The sequence below is a fragment of the Callorhinus ursinus genome, unplaced genomic scaffold, assembly GCF_003265705.2.
Source record: "Callorhinus ursinus isolate GAN/ISIS: 27379988/994484 unplaced genomic scaffold, GSC_fseal_2.0 scaffold56, whole genome shotgun sequence".
Classification (NCBI taxonomy): domain Eukaryota; kingdom Metazoa; phylum Chordata; class Mammalia; order Carnivora; family Otariidae; genus Callorhinus; species Callorhinus ursinus.
The window spans coordinates 1,337,730-1,358,664 of record NW_027397118.1 but is presented as its reverse complement, the minus strand read 5'-3'; the positions used below and the strand labels follow the sequence as shown (position 1 = coordinate 1,358,664).

The following is a 20,935-nucleotide window of genomic DNA, read 5'->3' as shown; positions in this document are numbered from 1 at the left end:
GAGCAGAGCGTTCGCCGGCGCCCAGTCCCCCGCCTTGCTGCCTTTGTGCTTCGGAGCGACCGGACCCGCCACCAGGGCCCGCCTTGTGTCGGAACCGCCACTCCACCCCGACTTAGCAGGGAAGGAAAGTTGGAAGAGATCGGCGCGCCTGGGATGTGATTGTCATCCTGGGGCCGGCGCTCGAGAGTCTGAGAAAGAGAGAGAGAGGCAGAGAGACCCGGGAGAGGGGGTGGGTAGGGGGGAGAAAAAGAGGAGGGTGGAGAGGAGGGCCGCGGAGGAGAGGCGGGCGCGAGGGAGGGGCGAGGGGAGCGCCAGCGAGCGGGAGAGGGAGCCGCGGAGGAAGAGGGAGAGGGCGAGGCGCGCCTGGCGGCCGGGTTGGCTGCGGCCGCCCAGAGGTTCCTGCCAGTCCTCCCACCGACTACACCCCGGGAAGGAGGAGCTTCAGGCGCGCACAAGGCGTCAGAATCCTCAATTTCCAACTTAGCATCTTGGCAGGACCTTTGCGAAGCCAAAAGCAGAACCCCCCAGTGCAAAGAGCGAGGGGGGAAAAAGAGAAAGCAGCAAGGGAGGGGGGGGGGAACCCAGCCGGGGCAAGCAAGGCGCGCAGAGGAGAGGGCTCGGCAGTCGCAGCCGGAGGCGCGCGGGAAGCCAGCGAGGAGGCGCCGCGGGCCGGAGCCCGGGAGCCGGGGCCCGAGAAGCGGCAGCCGGGGGCAGCCGGAGGCCAGGTGCCCGCCCGCTCGCCCTCGCAGGGCGCCGCCCGGCTCGTTGGCGGCCGCGGCGCGGCGCGCCCCATGCCCGTGTGTGGCCATGTCCTACCCGCAGGGCTACTTGTACCAGCCGTCCGCCTCGCTGGCGCTCTACTCGTGCCCGGCGTACAGCACCAGCGTCATCTCGGGGCCCCGCACGGATGAGCTCGGCCGCTCGTCGTCGGGCTCCGCGTTCTCGCCCTACGCCGGCTCCACCGCCTTCACGGCGCCCTCGCCGGGCTACAACTCGCACCTCCAGTACGGTGCCGACCCCGCGGCAGCCGCCGCCGCCGCCTTCTCTTCGTACGTGGTGAGTGAGCGGGAGCCGCGGCGGGCAAGGGCAGCTGGGGCCGCGCGGGACGGGCGGGGGCTGCGGAGGACACGGGCCTTGGCGCCACCGCGGACCGCCCCCGCCAAGCTTCGCGGCCCCTGCAAACTTGGGCGACTGTCTCGCTCGGCTTCGCCCGGGCCTCGGGCTCCGGAGTTGCTCGGAGAGCAGAGCCGCGTCCTGCTTGGGTCGCTGAGCTGGCGGAGAGGGTTTTTTGGGGAGAGGTCGCTGCAATTAAAGAGCAGCATTTGGTTCAAATGTGAGCTCCAGGCCGCCCTGCAAATTTTACTTTATTTTATTTTATTGGTTTTGCCATTCTGGAAAAGTAGTTCAAAAGAAATGGACCAGAAATCTGAGCAGAAGCGTACTAAGTCTATGTAAATGTGTTTGGCCTCGCCTTTAATTAGTCCTCCAAAATGTTGCAAATCCGTAATCCTATCTTCGCAATCCGATTTGGAGGTATTAAATTTCTGAAAAGTCGGCCGAGCTGCGGTGCATCCGGGATTTTTCGGCCGGGTGCACTTTCTGGAAAAGCGCCGTGGCTTCGGTTTGGGGTAACATTTTTGGAGGGGTGGGAGTGCCCGGACAAGGCTTAGCTTTTCCTTTGCCTTTCTCTGTGGGGGGAAAAAATGCCTTGACTTCCCTTGCTCTCTCCCCTTGCGCCTAACGTGCGGCCACCCGGGCACGAAGTGCCGAGTCGCCGCCGCTGCCCAGGCCTCTGTCTAGGTGGAGGGCCTGGCGGAGGTGGCCGGATGTGCGCATGGGGGGCGGCCTTGCCCCGGCAGACGGGGGCCCACAGGGTGCCGCTGAGGCCAGGACGGCTTCAAGCGTCCCGAAAGGACGGGAGGCAGGAGTTGGAGCCCCCGCTGCCTGCCGAGGAGGAGGTGGAGGAGGAGGAGTTGCCCCTGGGTCTGAGCCCGCCAGCCCTACCCCAGGGGAAGTCAGAGTTTGGGCCTCGCAGCTCGCGGACCCCTGGGCGCAGGGAAAGTGTGCTTCGGTCGTCTAGGTGGTACTGAGGACCACTCTCACCTTCTCTCCGCCTGTTCCTTGCAGGGCTCTCCCTACGATCATACACCGGGCATGGCAGGCTCCCTGGGGTATCACCCATACGCGGCGCCCCTGGGCTCGTACCCCTACGGGGACCCGGCGTACCGGAAGAACGCCACACGAGACGCCACCGCCACGCTCAAGGCCTGGCTCAACGAGCACCGCAAGAACCCCTACCCCACCAAGGGCGAGAAGATCATGCTGGCCATCATCACCAAGATGACCCTCACCCAGGTGTCCACCTGGTTCGCCAACGCGCGCCGGCGCCTCAAGAAGGAGAACAAGATGACGTGGACGCCGCGGAACCGCAGCGAGGACGAGGAGGAGGAGGAGAACATTGATCTGGAGAAGAACGACGAGGATGAGCCCCAGAAGCCGGAGGACAAGGGTGACTCCGAGGGCCCCGAAGCAGGTTGGTGGACGCGGTAAAGGGTGTGTTGGAGCGGGAGTAAGAAGGAAAAGGGGGGCCTGGAGGTTGGGGGCTAGAGTCTCTGCCTTTGCGGGCGGGGACCTGGGCCCCGCCGCGCGGCCTCCGCGCCCCTGACGGCCTGGGGTTTCGCCCGCAGGAGGAGCGGAGCAGAAGGCGGCTTCGGGCTGCGAACGGCTGCAGGGGCCGCCCACCCCCGCCGGCAAGGAGACAGAGGGCACCCTCAGCGACTCGGATTTTAAGGAGCAGCCATCCGAGGGCCGTCTGGACGCGCTGCCCGGGCCCCCCCGCGCCGGCGGGCCCTCCCCGGCCGGGCCAGCGGCAGCGCGTCTGGCTGAGGACCCGGCCCCTCACTATCCCTCGGGCGCGCCGGCTCCGGGCCCTCACCCAACCGCGGGAGAGCTGCCCCCCGGTCCCGGCGGGCCCTCGGTCATACACTCTCCGCCACCGCCGCCGCCGCAGGCGGTGCTCGCCAAGCCCAAACTGTGGTCTCTGGCAGAGATCGCCACCTCCTCGGACAAGGTCAAGGACGGGGGCGGCGGGAGCGAAGGCTCTCCATGCCCACCATGCCCCGGGCCGGTAGCGGGGCAAGCCCTAGGAGGCAGCCGCGCGTCGCCGGCCCCGGCGCCATCGCGCTCGCCCTCGGCGCAGTGTCCCTTTCCAGGCGGGACGGTGCTTTCCCGGCCTCTCTACTACACGGCGCCGTTCTATCCCGGCTACACGAACTATGGCTCCTTCGGACACCTTCACGGCCACCCAGGGCCAGGGCCAGGCCCCACAACCGGTCCGGGCTCGCATTTCAATGGATTAAACCAGACCGTGTTGAACCGAGCGGACGCTTTGGCTAAAGACCCGAAAATGTTGCGGAGCCAGTCTCAGCTAGACCTGTGCAAAGACTCTCCCTATGAATTGAAGAAAGGTATGTCCGACATTTAACGCGGGCTGCGTCGGTCCCGGACTTTCCTAATTTATTAAAAAACATGGCCTTGGCAGTTATTTTTCCATCAACAAGAGAGAGAAACAAAACTACCCCTCCTATTAAAAAGTTTATAGTTCATGGAGATGGATGACATACACATGTAAACATCTCCCCACACAAAAATGTCTTAACCAACCGAAAAGAAAAATTAAAAAAGGATTTGTATTAAATCTTATTCTGTATATTTAATGTAGCATTTTTGTATTTAAATTGATAATTCAATATCTTTGAAGTAAATTATGAAATTAAGACACCTGTACAGGCATTTAATGTTTTTTTGTAATATAAATATATACATTTGTGTTTCCCCCGAAACTGTTTCATAGTTTAAAAATACAAGTTTAATTTAATTTTTTACACCTATTGATTTTTCTGGGTATGAGCTAAAGTATTATTGCAGAAAGGAAACAGGTTATACTCTTAGATTTAAAAAGTAAAAGAAACGGCAGCCGCCTTTGTAAAATGCAAAATATTTAATTAAAAGAGATTTTAACATAATCAGAGCCACTCATTACTTTTTAGAAGCCTCAATAAACTGTCCATCGCCTTGGACAAAAGGTGGAAACTGCAACTTTTTTTTTTTTTTTTTTTTCCGAAGTGGGGAATGAAAGGTTCCACAGAACCTCAGTGTGTCAGGGGGAAACCATAATTAGGCGGCAAGCCCCGGGGACCCTGGCCTAGCCGGGAACGCAGATTTGGATCACTGATGCGGGCTGCTTGGGGGAGATTGGACCCTGGAGGAAGGAGGAGAGAGACCCAAGTGTGTGCCCAGAAGGGAGAAGAGATGGCAAAGCCTGCTAGAGACACGCACCGCCCGAGCTCCATCGCTTAACCTAATTACTTCCAATCAGTGTCGTGTTTTATGCAAAGCAATCAGCTGGTGAACTTTGCTAATGAGTTCGATTTTATGCCGGATTTAGCCGTTATTACTATTTCAAAGGTGCTGTGGGCTAATGCGGGCGGGGAGCGTTAGGGGATGCCAAGGAGAGGGCTTTCCCAAGTCACTGTTTTCCCTCCCCCTTCAAAATTGGGCATTGATTTCTTCGTTGGATTTGATTAAATTAATAAATGTTCCAGCCGCGACAGTGCGGGTGGTAGGCGGCCCTGTAGATCCGATCCCCGCGCAGCAGCGAGGCTGGGGCCGCGGGACCGGCTAGGGGACGGTTCCCCCCTTTCACAGGTAGGTGTCACACTTGTCCTGAATTACAAGCCTGCACTTCGCAGAGTCGGAGATTGGAGAGAGTGGGCGGAAGTGGGGGAGGGAGCGCCACAGTCGCTTGGGGGCAGTGAGGGGGAGCCCCGAACCGACCGGAGGGCGCCCCCAGCCCCCGCTCCCTCACGGGCCCCTTTTTGGACAAGTGGCCTTCAGAAGTTCGAGGACATTTGCCTAGATAATGAGGCTGTTGTGGACTCGATCAGGCTTGTCGTCGCGTTAGCACTTTTCCTGTCTCGTTTGAGAGCCCAAGTAGCTACAAAAGTATGTTTGAGGCTTTATTTTTCTCGTTTTAACCCCGCATGTTTCATCTCAAAATGAAACATCAGGATGAGTCTCAATTCCAAATGAGGAAGAGACACCGCCCTGTGCCCGAGGTCCGCCAACACTGTCGGTGTTCGCGTCTCCATTTTGCGCCGGAGAGGTGGAACCGCGGATGTGTTTTACTTCGTGGGAAATTTTCGGTGGTCGGGGGGAGGGGAGGGTTTACAGCAAAAACATACTCCAGCGAGGGGAATTAATTTGCTCTATTAAACCCAAGCTTGAGTGTAGAGAGAATGTGTTTGCACATAACAACGGTTTAATTAGGCTAAATCAGAATGCACATATTTGCATTTCTATTCAAGATTACTTTAACCCTACTTGTTTTTTTAAACACACCCCAAACTTTCACCGGAGTTTTAACTTTTGCTATTTAAAAAAAAAAAAAAAAAAACCTGCGAAGGGGCTCCATTCGCTTATTCGAATTTATAAACAAGTTTGCAAACTGCATTGTCCAGATGTTTTCGCGAACAGCAGTCGACTTAAGAGTTTCAATTAGTGAGAAAATTCATGCAGGGAAAATGGTTTCAAAGCTGGAAGTGTGAATGATTAAATATGCATGAGATGATCGTATTTTATTTTGTCCCTTTAATTATAAATGATTTTTTTAAACAATTGAATTCCAGAGATGACTTGCCCTACCACAACCCCCCACCCCCGCGCCCCGGCCCCCTCCACCCACCCCGCCGACAGCCTGGTTCACAATCAGCTTTTCCCCCCTGTTGAATATGCAGCCCCAGGAGTCACCTTCTCTTCTAAAAAAGTCAGAAGAATAGGCCAGTCCCCTTCTCTTAAGAGAGAGTTTAAGGACGACATCAACTCTGCGGGGTTTTGGAAGCGCTGGCCCTAAACCCTGCCCAACGATTTTAAAAAGAAAATTACAGGCCTCCTTGTGTTCCCGGGAATATGCAAATGACGCGGAGCGGGCCTCCCAAGTCTGAGCGCAGAGGCTCGGGGCTGAGAGCCGAATGCCCGCGGGGCTCCCTGGGAACGGGAACCGCGCACCCGGGAGCCCGCGGCGTTTCTCCCCAACGAGGGGCTGCTCGGGGAGCCTCCGCGCTAGGGAGCCAAACCACCAGGGGCCGGAAAGCTGGAGCCCGAGTCGCTGCCCCCCTGTCCGCATCCCTCCTGCCCTTGGCCTCCGCAGGGTCTACGGGTTTCTTTGCGTACTTCATCTTGAATACAAGCCTCCAATTAAGTTTGAGGTTTGCTCCTTGCAGAGCTGGGTTTCGTGGCCAGTGGTTTTTCTGGTGTCTAGAGACTTTCCAGTTTGAGGGAAGCCTGCCGGGCAGTTCGGGGTTCGGATATTTAGGAGATGTCTCCCGCATTTAATCCTAGAAGTAGTTTCGTGTCTTAACGGTCCCAAGTGCCTCCTCGAGCCCCCGCTTGGCCGCGTCTTGGGCCATCTCGAAGGCACAGTGTCTTGGAGGCGCTGGGGGCAAACTTCCGGCGTGCAGTGGGGTCGTGGTTGGTTCGCAGGCTTGGACTGGGGCGCGGAAGTTGCGCGAGGCAGTGCCTAAGACACCTGGGTGCCGGGGCTGCGCGGGCGTTTGCCACCTGTGCTTGACTGCGATGGTTCCGGCCCCCTCGAGGAGCGTTTAGCTTGGCACTTAGGGACCAGGAGGGCCGAATCCCAGACAGCAGGGGCAGCGGGATCACTGCGTGGGGTCCATGCAGTCACCCCCCTGAGGCAGCGCCAAATCGGGACGGACTGGGTCCCTTCCCTTACCTCTCTGTGCGGGTCCGAATCAGTTCATGGGACTTGGGGGGGAAGAGCCAACAGCCCAGTCAATCCCCGAGGGCGCACAAGCGGGCACTGAGGAGGAGCTACAGAAAGGGGACATTGCTGCTTCCCTCCCCGCTCCTCGGCTCAGGGTGCTAGGGCCCGAAATGCTCCCTGGCCTGGGTGCGGGGCCTGCATCGAGGCCTTCTGGTTGGCAAACCCTTCCGGGCCTCTCATTTTGCTAGAGGTGCGCTGCTCTTGGAGCCTGGAAGGTTGCGGGGAGGGTCGTACGTGCAGTTTCAGAACTGGCCGTGCCTCCCAGGCCACCTGTCCCCCACGACTACCTGACAACTCGGGCAGAGGCAAGGAATAGCGCTTTGCAAAGCGCCCAAAGTGAAAGGAATGTGATTGCGCTCCCAAGAGAGAGCGGAACGCGGATGCAGTTTAGGAGGGGCGCCGCCTACTGGTCCCCGGGCGCCACGCGGTTCGCAGAGAGGAGGAGTTTAGGCAAGACCTGGCTCTGTCCCCCACCCCCAGCGGGGTCTTAGCTCTGAACCCCAAGCGGGTCACTGAAACTGCCCAGCTACCGCACTCGCTGCGGCTCGGGTCCCACGACTCAGCATTGGAGATTTGGAGAGCAGGGCTCGCTACTAGAACAGTTTTAACCCTACCGATTCCCGCCACGGTCTGGGCACAGGCTCAGAAACCAGGCTGCAGGCAATTGAGAAATATGCCCACGGTTGAAACAGTGTGCGGGTGGGGGGCCGCAGCCGTGCGTAGCCCAGGCAGCGCGCCGGGGCTCCCGCTGCGCTTCAGGTGCGCGCTTCCGCTTCTGCTGGCCTTTCCGGGCCAGGGTTCTGGAACCCGCAGAGTTTTGTTTCATCGGCGGGTGGGCCTATCCGGGGTCTACCACGCAGCCGCACCCCCCAAAACCGTTTCTGTCTTTTGGCCTATGCGTTGGACCTCCATAGAAAAAGGAAAAACAAAACTACCTTCGCATTCTTAAAACCCTCCTATTTCGAAAGCATCTTAATGAGGTCGGCGCAGCAAAGCAAGAGGTGCACACATGGGAGTCCCCTTCACCCTTCCAGAAGTGCTAACCGGTAGCATCAACTGGTCTCCCCCCGGTGCAGAGATCTTGGGGGAAAGCGGAGGCGCATCCTCGGCCTGGCTCTTGGAAGCTCTTTCCACTCGGCCACCGAATAGGAAAATCGGACCTGCCTGAGACCTTGCCACCTGCCCTCCTTCCAAACTGGCCCCAACTGCAGGACTGTCCCTAGACCCACCCCACGGGTCTGCCTCGGTGACCTGGCCAGAGTTGGTCTCCTTTTCGTTTTCGTTTAAATGCGACTTGGGTCCAGGGCACAAGACGGGGCCCAGGGTTGTGGCCTAACGGAGGATCGCCTTTGGGGCGGGGTTGCAGCTCTGGCTGCACACCCTGCCCAGGCCGGCCCTTCCGGGGCCTTGCGGGATCTCTGGCCTCCTGTCGGCCGTAGGCCCCAGCTCTGAGTCCCCAAGGCGACCCTCCTGGCTGCGCTCGTTTCCGGCGCCCGGACGAGCCCCGCGCGCTCAGACGCCACTTTTTCCCAATGAAATCTGCTTTTATTTGCTCCGAGCAAACCCCGGGCTCTCAGCGCTCCCGCCTGATGGATGCAAATGTAAATGTGCACTTATTTAATTGGATCAGGCCCCAAGATAAAAGAGATAAACGGCTCCCCGTTTGCTAACTTATTTTCCGAGGCATGCAGCGCCGCGGAGGGGAAGCTAATGAAGGAGCTGTGCGTCGCTCGGCGCTCCAGTTCTCCACGGTCATAGTGCTCTGGCCGGTAGGTTCGGCTCGGCCTGCGGCTCCTCGCCGACCTCCTTGGCATGGCCCCTGCCCGCCGGGTACAGTGCCCGTGGGACCTTCTGTGCTCCAGGACCAGAAACTGAGAAGGCATGGCGCGGGCTTCGCGTTTGCAAATATCCCACTCCTCGCCACAATTTTCCCCGGCTCTTTCCCCTCTCTTCTCTTACCCAGCTCCCCATGCTGGAGTCCAACCGGCCTGGCCCATTGGAGAGAAAATCCTTTCTTGCTCTCCTCCCCAGGCGTCATCTTTCACCCCAGGTGGCGGTCTCAGAGAGAAAGACTCCAGGGCCACGGAGAAGGCTAGGCGCGCTCCACCCTCACCCCCGCCATCAGGGTCCCGTGGAGCCGCCCTTTAGACATAAGGACCCCCTTCTCTGTTCCCAGATGGCTCTCTTTTGGAGCCTGGGATTTCTTTCAGAATCGTCAGGACGCCGTGGCTTACCCCCCCCCCCCCCCCGCGCCAACGTGCGCCTGCAATATACGCAGCCCTGTAGTAATTTCAAGGGGTCACGGAACCACGACATCTAGGCGTTAGGAGGAGAAAGGTCCGCTTGGCTCTTCCTTCCGCGGGGCTGGAGTTCAGAACTTCAGCACTAGCGCGTCCTCCTCCACATCCTCAGTTAGTTCCCCAAGTTGGGCCTGGGACTCATCCACCCCGCCTCCCACCCCGCGCCGCCCAATTTTTCTTCTGTTCAGAAGGGCTGGGGAGGAGGTCGGGGTGGGGGAGGACTGGAGGCCGGACACAACAGCCTGCGGTGCATGGTGGTAAAGGAGCTGGGGAAAGGGGCGCCCTAGTTGGAGATCCTCTCCAGGGAGCCCCCCGGAGGCTAGGCTGGGCGGGACTGGGAGGGACCGAGAGGGCTGGAGCGGGGGAGGCTGGCCAGGGCTGGGCCGGGTGAGGTCCGGGCTAGGCTGGGCGGCCTGGCCGCGCCCCATCCCCAACGCGCTGATGGATTGGCTTGTCAGGAGAGCTCTGTGCGCGGAGCCCATCAGAAAGCACTTACCTCGCTATACTGAAATTACTGTCTTTTCAGGGGCTAATTTGTGTAACTCCCATGGAGGGGCTTGGAGGGGGTTTGATGAGGCATAAAATGATGATTAATGAATTTATTGGCCGCTGCTCATCAAACAAGGGCTGGAGAGCTCCCGTCCTCACTGGCGGCCTGACGGCGGCGCTCAGCACAGCTGGGGTACGGCCTAGGGGGCGGGGGGTGCTCAGCGCTGCAAGGGTTTCCCCTAGCGCCTGGCCCTGGGCGCTTTCCTTGACTTTAGCTGCTTTCTGCTGGCCAACCCTGCATTCAGGGCGACTCCAGACGTGCTACCATCGCCCCCCTGCGGGCGGGCTGCTCAGGCCTGGGGCGGGGGGTGGGGGGGGGGGGGGGGGGGGGGGATGGGGGGGTGGAGAGACTGGACTCCCACGGCTGCAGGCCCAGAGCGGGCAGCAGCCTCTCCAGCCTCAGCCCTGTAATAGCTGGGACGAGTGTGACCAGGGAACCCCAGGCAGCCCGAGGATGGAGACGAGGGCTCTTGTCCAGAGACGTTATGGCTTCCTGCTTGGGTGCTTGGGCCTTGGTGGCTAAGTCCTATCATCTGTAAAATGAGGTTTGTACCACCCCTGGTTTTGCCAGAATTCTAGTGAGTGGCACACAGTTGTCCTTCAGTATAGTTACTGGGGTCACGCTCTTTTAAGACTACTTCATGAGAGACAGTAGCCAAGGCCTGGGAATAAGGAGAGCGTAAGAGACTGAGACTTTGAGTTCTGTCTTGGGGAGGATCCTTTCGAGAATGGCTGATGTTCCTTAGCAGGCCCCCCTCCTCCCACCTTCTTCCACCACACTGTACTCCCTGGGGCTTGGAAGGCGGGGGCGGGAGGACACTGGGTGCCTAGGAAGGCAGTTAGACAGAGGAGTGACCTGATGATCAGAGCTGAGCTTCGGGAAGCTGGCTGGACCTGCTCTGGGGTACACTCAGTTTCAGATCAGTCCTCTGGGTGGTTCCGAGCTCCTCCCACTCACAACCTATCCTTTGTCTGCAGGGTCCTGTCTTTTGGAATCTGTCCACAAGGGCCTTTTAGCTTCCTCTGGTCTCCATCAAGAAGTTGCAGCCCATGAACTTGTAAATTCGGCTGAGATTCTTTATCTCCACTGCCTACCTTGTTTCCCCCACGTTGCCCCACCTTGATCTCCCAAGAGCCTGCTCTACCTTTGACTCCCCAGGACATCCTGTCCTGCTGAAATAGTGCCAGAAAGACCTTGGCATTGACCGCCCCCCCGCCAGTGGAATGCTTAGATTAGCCTCTGGATTAGTGCAGTTCTGCTTAACCTGTTCTGTTCCCTTCCTCCAATATATACTAATTGAGCACCTAAAATATCCCGGATGAGCCATTCCAGGTGTGATTTTGCAGCGGTGAACAAAACAAAGCTTGCCCTTGTAGACCTTCTACTGTGGAGGGGGAGACAGAAAGTGAGCAGATGAGTGTGATGACGGCATCTCACAATGTCCGGGTGATGAGTATTGGCAGAAAAATTAAGTAGGGTGAGGACGTGGAAGGAAGTGTGCTCTTTTAGCCAGGGCAGTCTGGGAAGCAACCCTTAGGAGGGGGCACTTGAGCAGATACCTGAAAGAAGTTGGAGAGTAGGCCATGAAGATATTGGAGGGAGCAATTTCTGGGCAGAAGGAACAGCAAGTGCAAAGATCCTGAGGTAGGAACAGATTTGAGCAACAGCAAAGGGACCTTTACGGGAGGTGATGAGGCCAAGGCCAAGCCAGGTTCAGGTTATGGGGCCTTTATTGGTCCTGGTGAGATCTTTGGGTTTAATGATGAGAGAGAGAAAAGAAGAGAGGGATGGTCTGGGGGGGGGGGGGTTGAGTGATAGGATTTAATTTATGTCTTCAAAGCATCCCCAGGTGTGAGGAGTTGAGGCTCTGGGTGGGCAAGACAGAAGCAGGGCCCAGTTAGGAGGCTGATGGGAGAATCCAGGGGGAGGTAATGCTGGACCTTGGACCATGGTGGTCACCAGAGAAGTGGTGGTTGCTCCTAGTGATCAGGTTTAGGCTATATTTTGAAAGTAGAGTCAACAAGCTTTGCTGATAGATTGAATGTACGGGCGTGTGCGGAGGGGAGTTCTGGATGCCTCCAAGGATTTGGGCACTAGGGGCTTGAGAGATGCCATTTGTTGAGATGTCAAATATAAGAGAGGAGCGGGTATTTTGTTTTATTATTTATTTTATTTTATTTTTTTAGAGGGAGAAAGTAAGACACTATTTGACCTGACCTCCATGCCCTTTGGCCCAAAAGAGCTGCTCCCATGGACATGCTGGGCCTCCAGTGACAAACCCTAAAATGAACACACTGTGTTCCCTCCTGAAACCAGACATCTCAGAGCTCCCTGACCACCACATCTGCCCTTTTATTTCTTTTTTTTTAATCAGTGGAGCCACTGAGTCCAGAAAGTGAAAATGACTCGCCCAAGCTCACACAGTGCAGAACCGAGCCGGAAATCCAGGTCAGCTAACTCCTCCGCTGTGGTCTGCCTGGGCCTCACCCAAGCTACATTCTCTGGGATATCTGTATTTTAACAGAGAACTGGAAACAAAATGCCTTAACGGAGAGGAATGAATTTATAATGGTGGAATCTCAGACACGGTGACAGGCTGTCAAGGGAGATATTTTTAGGCTCGGCCGGGAAATATCTTAGCCCTCTTCCAACGCTGCTGGAGAACGGCTGCCTCTTCACGACTCCGTGTGTGAAGTACAGATGAGGGGAGAGCTAGGAATGTGCTGTCTCTCCCAGACACTCAACAGCAAGGAGGGACTGAGCCTGCTGCCCCTGCCAAGGAGGGCTTTCTTCCGTAAATCATTGCTATCTGAAAAGATTTGCTCATTTCTCCTGTTGGAAGTGACGGTCCACCTGCTTGCCATTATCCGACCTAATGCAAACAAAAATCAATGTTCCTTTACCCCGAGGTTCACAGAGCAACTCCTATCAAACAAAGATTTGAGTAGGGGGCAAGGTCCTGAATCATGGATCTTTCATGTATTTATTTTTGAATTCCTTCCTTCCCACCTTCCCTCCTTGCCTCCTTCCCCCTTCCCTCGCCCCTCCCTCCCTCCCTCGGCCCCCCCCCCCCTCCCTCCCTCCCTCCGCCCCTTCCCCCCCCCCCCTTCCTTCTCTTCCTTATGTCTCAGCTTGACTGTTCTGTTTTTTTTTCTCAAGTCTTTTCTTGACTTCTTGTGTTGGATGTATGGTCGTCAGCTTGGGCATTTTTTCTGTAAAACTATCAGTGGCTTTGTCCCCAAGGGAACCCACAGGCCCTTAGGAACAGCGTCTTGACATCTTTCAAGCAGAGTGAGACATCTGTTAGCCCTAGATTCCAAATACCCTCACAGTTCCAGAGCATCCCAGACACCTTCCCAGCTAACTTGGTTTGACATCAGACTTACCACACAGTTGTCATTTCTGAGACTTCTTTTTTTTTTTTTTTTAGATCCAAACCACAGGGTTGTTTTTTTTTTCTTCTTTTTTTTCTTTCTTTTTGTTTGTTAGTTTTGTTTGCCCTCTATTTGTATCAAGCATCTAAATCCAAACCCTGTGGTAATAGGTGGCTCTAACGCGCAAAGATGTTCATTGGCCGTTGAGGACCGATTTTCCTGGATCACATAAAAGCGTGGATTAGTGGCAACTTGGAGAAAAGGGCTCATTTAGAATAAACACCACCTCTTTGCTCTCTTGAAGAGTGTGGTAGAAAAATCACTAGCCTGGTTTATTTTGGTTGGTGGGGTTGTTTTTCTCTCCAGACTTTTTTTTTTCTCACTTTCTCTTTCCTTTTTAATTTTCCCTTTTGTTCTGGCAAACACCTGCCAGGTCCTATACCATGCAGGAGGAATGTCTGAGAAGGTTCCATAGGACTTGAGTCTGTAAGGAATGAGCCCTTACTTTGCGCAGCGCTCCTCAAAACCCTCAGGGCTCCCACCCTCCACAGCCCTGTCCCAGCCTCCAACGATTGCAACTATTATTTCCATAATAACTTCCTTCGAGTTTTGGAGTTTTGTCACCACCTACTTATTTTGAAAGGAATATTTATACTGCTGCTGTAACTGAAAAACAAGTACCACCTGCCATTGACACAAAACAAGGATAGAAAGCAAATTCGTGAAACGAGGTTCTTGGTGCCCTGGGTGAGCAGCATCTCTCAGAGTCTCTGGTTGGTCCCAGAGCCCCCCACCCCCACCCCATTCCTCTGCTTTGCAGGCTGCCTTCAAAGTTACATGGGCCACATGAGCTTCCTTTCGCCCAACCTAATACCACCTCCTGTGGCCCCGGAGATGGGCTTACCGCACTTTGGAAAATGGTAACTGTTCCTTTTCTAGATATGGGAACAGAGGCCCTGACTTGTTCAATGTGCTCAAGATCACAAAGCTGTTTGGTGACAGAGCCAGGGATGGCTGCCTCCCCATCCCCAGCCTGCTTCCCCCGTGCTCCTTTCTTAATAAATCCCTTGGACAGTAATCCTCATCTCCACGTCCGCTGTGGAGAAGGCAGGACCAAAGTGGGGGGGGGGGAATCTCTGCAAAGCTGCTGGGCTGTTGGTCCTTCGGTCCCCCTAGATCTGCAAGGCCGGAGGCCTTTTTTTCTTGTCTGTTGGTCACTCTTTGGGGGTAAATGGCCAAGACCAACTACCCAATGTGCCTTTTCACACCACAAAAGACTCTGGTCCTTCTTTCCTTCTTTAGGGAAAGGAGAGGGGGCTGGGGCCTCCAGCTCTGAACAAAGTTGTGGGGAGGGTGGTGGACTTGAGGGGGTGGCCCCTGCCCCCCATGTCCTCTTTCTCCAGCTGCTCATTAAGTACCAAGTTTCCATGCCATTCTCCTCTTTCCCGAAGCCACCCACGGTGACGCATGGCAACCTTGTTTACTGTGAATAAGTGGGAGACCGTTGGGGCCCCGGCTGTAATGTCACGTGAGGTCAACCCTCCCCACATCTCGCCTCTTCCCCCTCTTTTCTCCCTGAGTGCGGACCTTCTGCCCAGCTTGCTCACCTGGTGGGCCCTCCCCTCGGTGGAAGAACTTCAAAAACAGGCCGCCACCTCTCTTTCCTCACATAGCCTCACTCCCTAGGTCCCAGAGACCCTTCTAGGGGATCCCATTCAACGGCCTCCTCTCTGCTGCTTTGGTCTGAGCCTTTGGCATCTGTCACATGGACTATCACACATCCTCCTGACCATCTCCCTGGCCCAGCCACCTTCGTAACACCAACACAGAGTCCAGAGCCTGACGGGGCCAGAGGATTCAATACATGTTAGTGGAAATGCAAACAAATGAACGGATCCCAAGCCAATGCACCGGTCTGTATTGTCCCACAGAAATATGAATTTTGAAACAGTTCTGGGGTCAGACCAAAGTGAGTTCAACCCCGCATGGCACTCTGTTATCCGGAGTATATTTGTGAACCAGATTTAGTGACTGAGAAATCTACACAGAGAGGCCCAGGAGCTGTGGGGATTGAACAGGTGGACCCGAGGGCCAGTCTGCCTGGCTTCCGTTCCCATCTGGGCGGTTTGCGGGCTGTGCAATCCAGGGAGATTTCCTTAACCTCTCTGAAATTCAGTGTCCTCATCTATAAAACAGGGATAACAGTGGTACTTACCTCAGAGGTGAGGATTAAATGAGATAATGTGAGCAAAGCTCACCAGAGCACGTGGTTGACGCTCCAGAAATGTACGCTTTTCCTAATATTACTCCATCCATACAGTTTCGTTTGGTCGAAAACGACTTCACCTGAGAATTTCTAAAATTGCGTGGTGTGTTTTTCCCATGTCTTAACTACTTCACATCTTTTTGCTGACCAGCAATGGTTAAGATGTCTAGAGTTAAGGGGAAAAAAAAGCTTATTTTAAGAATCACTCCTTGGAACATTATTTCATTACTTAAACTTTCTGCTGACTCATCTATTCCTTGGTGACTGAGTCTTTACCAATAACTTTAATTACATCAATCACTCATTCCAAAAACTGCTGAATAATGAGAAACTCCTAGAGGTGACACTGTGGACTTCTGTCACACAAGCAGGGGCCTGTGGAAAGGGAACTGGTTTTTCTTCCCATTTCTTTCTTTCTTCCTCCCTTCCTCCCTCCCTCTCTCTCTCTCTCTTTCTTTTCTTTCTTTCTTTCTTTCTTTCTTTCTTTCTTTCTTTCTTTCTTTCTTTCTTTCTTTCTTTCTTTCTTTCTTTCTTTCTTTCTTTCTTTCCTTCCTTCCTTCCTTCTTCTTCCCCTCCTTTTTTTAATAGCAATCAGTACTTCAAAGAGAGAACGCATGTTTAGCTTTCACGATTTACTGTCTGCCCACCTATCTCTCCATCCATTTATAGTTAGCAATCTCCACAGCGGGGAGAATGACAATTCATAACTTCTTGAGTCGAATCGAGTGGAATTTGTTTTATCTTCTGACATTTTTTTTTAAGTCCAACGGCCCACCTGCCTCCACCTCGTGGCAGGCGGGGAGGAGGGGGGAGGACTGTAAAATACATAATATTTGAGAAGCCCAACCCCCATTCTTTTGCTAAGAGCTGCTAGTCCCATGGTTCAAGGGTGAACGTATTACTTAAACAATTATTTGGTTATCAACAGTAACGGCTACCTTACTGAACGACTAGTATATGCCCGTTATTAGACGAAAGTTTTTACGTATGTGATCTCAGGAGAACCTCATCGAACCTCTGGAGTGGGTACTCTCAGTATCCCCCACTTTACAGATGAAGAAACCAAGGCACTGGAAGATTTACTTGCCCGAGTCGGTGCCGGAAATGAGCCCCTAGGAATGTCTGACCCTTTATTTTCTGGGACTCGATGGAACGAGGAAGGAGTTGTTGGCTGCTCTTTGCTGTTTTAGGCAGTAGCTAAAAAAGCTGGCTCTTTGCGGCTCCCTTCTGTGAGTAGAATAAGGTACCTGCTCATTGCTAAACTGGAAAGGTTATCTGATGCTGCCAGGAAGCAGTGACGCTTACTCGGGTGAGAGTAGTAGGGTGCCAGTGGGGGGCTTCCCTCAGAATCCTGCCCCAGCGTGTGTTCTCTTCCTTTCTCGCCTCCTCGGCACACTTTGTCCTCTCCCTCTTGGACTGTGATGCCTAAGAGGCCTATCTCCAGGCTTTCCCCCACATCTTTCCATCTACATATGAGAGTACTCACCAGGAGACGGTAGCCAAGGGAGCTACAGAAGGTTGTAGAGCAGGAGAGTGGACAAAATGAAAGCTGCACTTCAAAAATATTCAAAGCCTCCATTCCTCTCTGTCCTTCGAGGCTCTTCATCAGTCTGACCCCTCTCTCTTATGTGGCTCCGTCTCCCAAGACCCCTCATGGGTAACCTGTACCGTGGTCCCACTGGCTAAACACTCACTGCCCGAGCCCTCTTTCCCAGGCTGGATTCTTTGGCTCAGAACGATCCATGCCAGGCAGCTGCCTAAATCCACTCCTGCTTCAGAGATTGAGCTCAAGAACTTCTGGGAGCTTCCAGGCTTTCAAAGTGGCTCCAGCCCACATTGCTTTCTCTCTCTGCGGGGCAGCTGGGGAACAAGAAGCAGCAGAGAGCACGGGCTCTGGGGTCAGAGTAAGCTGGGTTTGCCTCCCACCCCTGCCGCGTACTAGCCGTATGACCTTGGGCAAGTTTCTTAACCTCTCGGAGGCTGAGTTGCCCACCGTCAAGTCATGATAATGATATCTGTGTCCTGGAAGTCTGGTTGGGATGAGGGTGAGCCTGCCTGTGGGGTGCTTTAAGAAGTCATTCGTTTTAGCACTGCCTACAAGACTGGTGTGTTCATTGATCACATACCGAGTGCCTGTATGTTAGGACAGAAACAAGATGATTCCAGAAAGCACACCCTTCCGTGAGCTTTGAACTGGCTTTTCGTCTTTGCACGTATGTTTCCATAAACACGGAGACGTGGTTCTAAACTCTCTCCTGGTCTGTTGGTCTTAAGCCAGTCCTGTACTGTTTGTCTTACTGTGACTTTGTGGTATGTCTTGAAATTTGGCAGGGCGCTCCTTACTCTTGATTTTTCTTTTTTGAAACTATTTATTTGACTTAGCTCTTTGAGGGCATTGGTTCTTCAATGCACGTTTTAAGATGACTTTCTCAAGTGTTTAAATCACTTATCTTTGCACCCTTGTCATCAATACTGTTCCAGGCATAGAGGCTTAGCTTCAGGGTTATAGGGGTGAGAGCACCCAAGTGATTTTCTGGGAATACAGGTTAAGGAAGTAATAAAGTGCACACCAGAGTTCTATCAGGATCTGTATCAGGCTCCTCGGTGGTCTGTCCTGGGGCAAAGCTGAGGGCTCAGGTGTCTTATCTTAGGTGGAGGGAGGAGAAAAGGCCCATGGTGGCTCTGAGGCACAGTTCGGAGCTGGCTGCCTGAGGGCTTAGGAAGTCCAGTGTACCCACATCCAGGGAGGGAGGTGTTATCACTTTGATTAGGGTTCCCTTAATGCCCCTGGCCCAGTCTTGAGACCTGAGTCTAGAGCACAGAGTGACAAAGCGTGTAGGCTTTGGAGTCAGGCTGCCTGGGTTCCCGTCCTCCATGTTTCCCTCCCTCCTGCCCACCTCAGGAAAGGGCAACACCATCTAGAAACCACGAGTCAGGGGGCGCCTGGGTGGCACAGTCATTTGAGCATCTGATCCTTGATTTCAACTTAGGTCTCGATCTCATGGTTCATGGGATTGAGCCCCGCGTGCACTGCCTGCTAAGTGGGGAGTCGGCTTAAAGATTCTCTCCCTCTGTCCCTCCCCCTGCTCTCTCTCTCTCTCTCTAATAAGTGAATAAATCTTAAAAAAAAAAAAAAGAAAGAAAGAAACCTACGGGTCACTTCTAAGCTTTTCCCAACTTCTCTCAATTGTCACCTCCAGTGACCAAATCTGGACTCAGATTTGGTGGATTCCATATCTCCGATTTTTCCCTTGAGGCTCTACTTCCCTTCATTCCGGCCGCCGTCACTGTGATCCAGGCCACTGATCACTGTCAACTCTCGCTTCCTTGATGGCCTCCCAGCTCTAGTCCTGCTCCGGCAGTTAGCTGATTTTCCCCACTGAAGATAGACTGCATATGTAACGATGTAATTTCCTGCCTAAAATATTTAATGGCTCTTTATGGGCCTCATACAAGACCCAAACTCCTCAGGATGATGCTCCCTCAGATTCTGTGCTCTAAACCTATAAAACTGTTTTCCATTGCTATGTCCCGTTTGGCCTCTAGGCCTTTGCACATGCTGTTCCCTCTGCCTGGCCTGCCCCCATTCTCACTCTGTCCCCCACCCTCTACAGTCAATACCTATGTGGTAAAAGGTCCGTGCTTGAAGCTCCCTCCTCCCTCAGTATTCTGTCTCTCTCTGTGCTGAAGGCATATAGTAAAGGATAAGCAAAATTTACTAGTTGCATGATCTTGGGTATGCAATTCACTTCTGAGTTTCAGTCTGTCCATCTGTAAAAGGAACACAGTCATATGGATGAGTCCATTGCAGGTGGACACCTTAGTTGTTTTTTGTTTTGTTTTTAATTTTTTTAAAGTAAACTCCATCCACGACGTGAGGCTGGAACTCATGACCCCGAGACCAAGAGCCACGTGCCCTACTGACTGAGCCAGCCAGGCCACCCACCCCTGGGTGGACACTTTAAAAGTCAGTGTATGATTCATTGTCTCACAGGACTCTGGGGAGGAGTGAGGGAGATCATTGCAGGCAAATTCATAGACCAGTGGAGGAATAAACAGGCATGAGGGCCAGCTGTAGCCTTAAGGAATTTTCAGTGAGATCAGACTCATACCACCACAGCCGACAGCTCCTTGAGAGTCATCTCCTACCTTTTTTCTTGAAAGAACCTCAACTTTGTTTGGGGTGGCAGTGTGCCCACTCTTAGGGAATATGCCATTTATGTCTAGGCCCTGCATGATAATTTCATTCCCCTTTGCCAGATGCTTACTTTCCCAGCATCCCTTGCAGCTAGATGTCCATGTGACCAATTCTGGCCAATGAGACACGAGGAGAAAGCTAATCTTTCCGAATTTCAATTTCTTGTAAAATGAGGAGGTGGGATCAAAGAGCAGTGATGTTTAATGCCCCTGCTTGCTTGCTTGCTTGCTTGCTTGCTTTCTTAAAGCAGAGGACCTCCCCTTTTGGTTCCAAACAGATTTTTCCTTGGAATCCTAATATATACAGCAAACAAAGTACAATGACTTTAATTGAAAGGAAGATTAAAGATCTGCTATTGGATTTGAGGGTTTGTCAGTTCATAAATTCCCTTCTAAGTAGTTTCACCTTCAATACAACCACAGAGTCCCAACTAGTATAAATCCTTTCCAGATCCTGAATCCTGGAAACTCTGAGAGGCAGATATAAAGATTGGTCACAGAGCGCCCCGTTTTTCTCCTGGGCTCGTGGTAGGATTGTACTTCTCCAGTCGTTCCGAGTGAGGCACGGCCTAGGACGTCCTTTGCCAATGAAACGTGAGGAGAAGTGATATGCGTCACTTCCGGGTGGGATTCTTTAAAAGTCAGTGCATGATTTACCTCTCTCTCTCTTTCCTTCCCATCATGATGTTCCAGATGGCGGAGGCTCCATCAGCCTGGGTCCCAGACTGAGGACAATGTGGAGCAGAGAGCCCTGCTGACCCTCGATGGATCTGTACCGTGAGCAAGAAATAAACCTTTGTTGATTCAAGCCATTGAGATGTTGCCTCGTTTGTTAGAGCAACTTCCGTTAGCCCGTCCCAAATAATATACGCAGAATTATTCTCCTCCTCCTCCTCTCTCTTCTTCCCCTGCCTTCTCCCTCCCTCTTTCTCTCTCTCTCTTCTGCTGCCCGGCTCTGCCCAGCACTCTTACGTAACTCTATTTCTTAACTTATCTTCTGTCAACAGCCTTTAAAGTTTTTCATGATTGTTCATCTACTGCCTTCCCAGTGATATCCAAGTGGACATTGGCAGGAGATAACTAGCCTGCCCCAACAAAGCCGTGCTCCTGGCATCAATGCCAGTGCCAATCAATTACAGCAGTCAGCTAGGCATTCTCCCTAGCGCTCCAACCTCCCCAGCGGGCCAACCTCTTAATCATATCATTGGACTCCCAAGGCTCCAAATCAAACCTTCTCCGGTCATTATAGTATGAAAACGGACAAGACCCTGAAGTTTGTGCTGTGGTCTTCATCACGTAAGGCTCTTGCCAAGATTTAAAAACTCAATGACTAAAAAAAATCCTATACGTTGGCTTTCATCGTTAATAAGCAATTGCTAGAGCGGATCAGTTAATTGAGCCAATGCA

The 20,935-nt window shown here is 53.6% G+C and overlaps 1 protein-coding gene across 2 annotated transcripts; it reads left to right on the top strand.

Annotated features, from left to right (window-relative positions):
* The first annotated feature begins 807 nt into the window (after positions 1-807).
* IRX5 (iroquois homeobox 5) lies at positions 808-20,337 on the top strand. 2 transcript variants are annotated; one of them, XM_073884355.1, is made up of 4 exons: positions 808-1,056; positions 2,128-2,533; positions 2,688-3,467; positions 20,222-20,337. In XM_073884355.1, exons 1-4 carry the CDS (start codon positions 808-810, stop codon positions 20,284-20,286), a joined length of 1,500 nt encoding a protein of 499 aa, XP_073740456.1. In that variant the 3' UTR covers positions 20,287-20,337. The 2 variants fall into 2 exon arrangements, with proteins under 2 accessions (XP_073740456.1, XP_025708228.1); XM_025852443.2 differs by lacking the exon at positions 20,222-20,337 and having other exon boundaries at positions 2,688-4,025.
* The last annotated feature ends 598 nt before the right edge of the window (positions 20,338-20,935 follow it).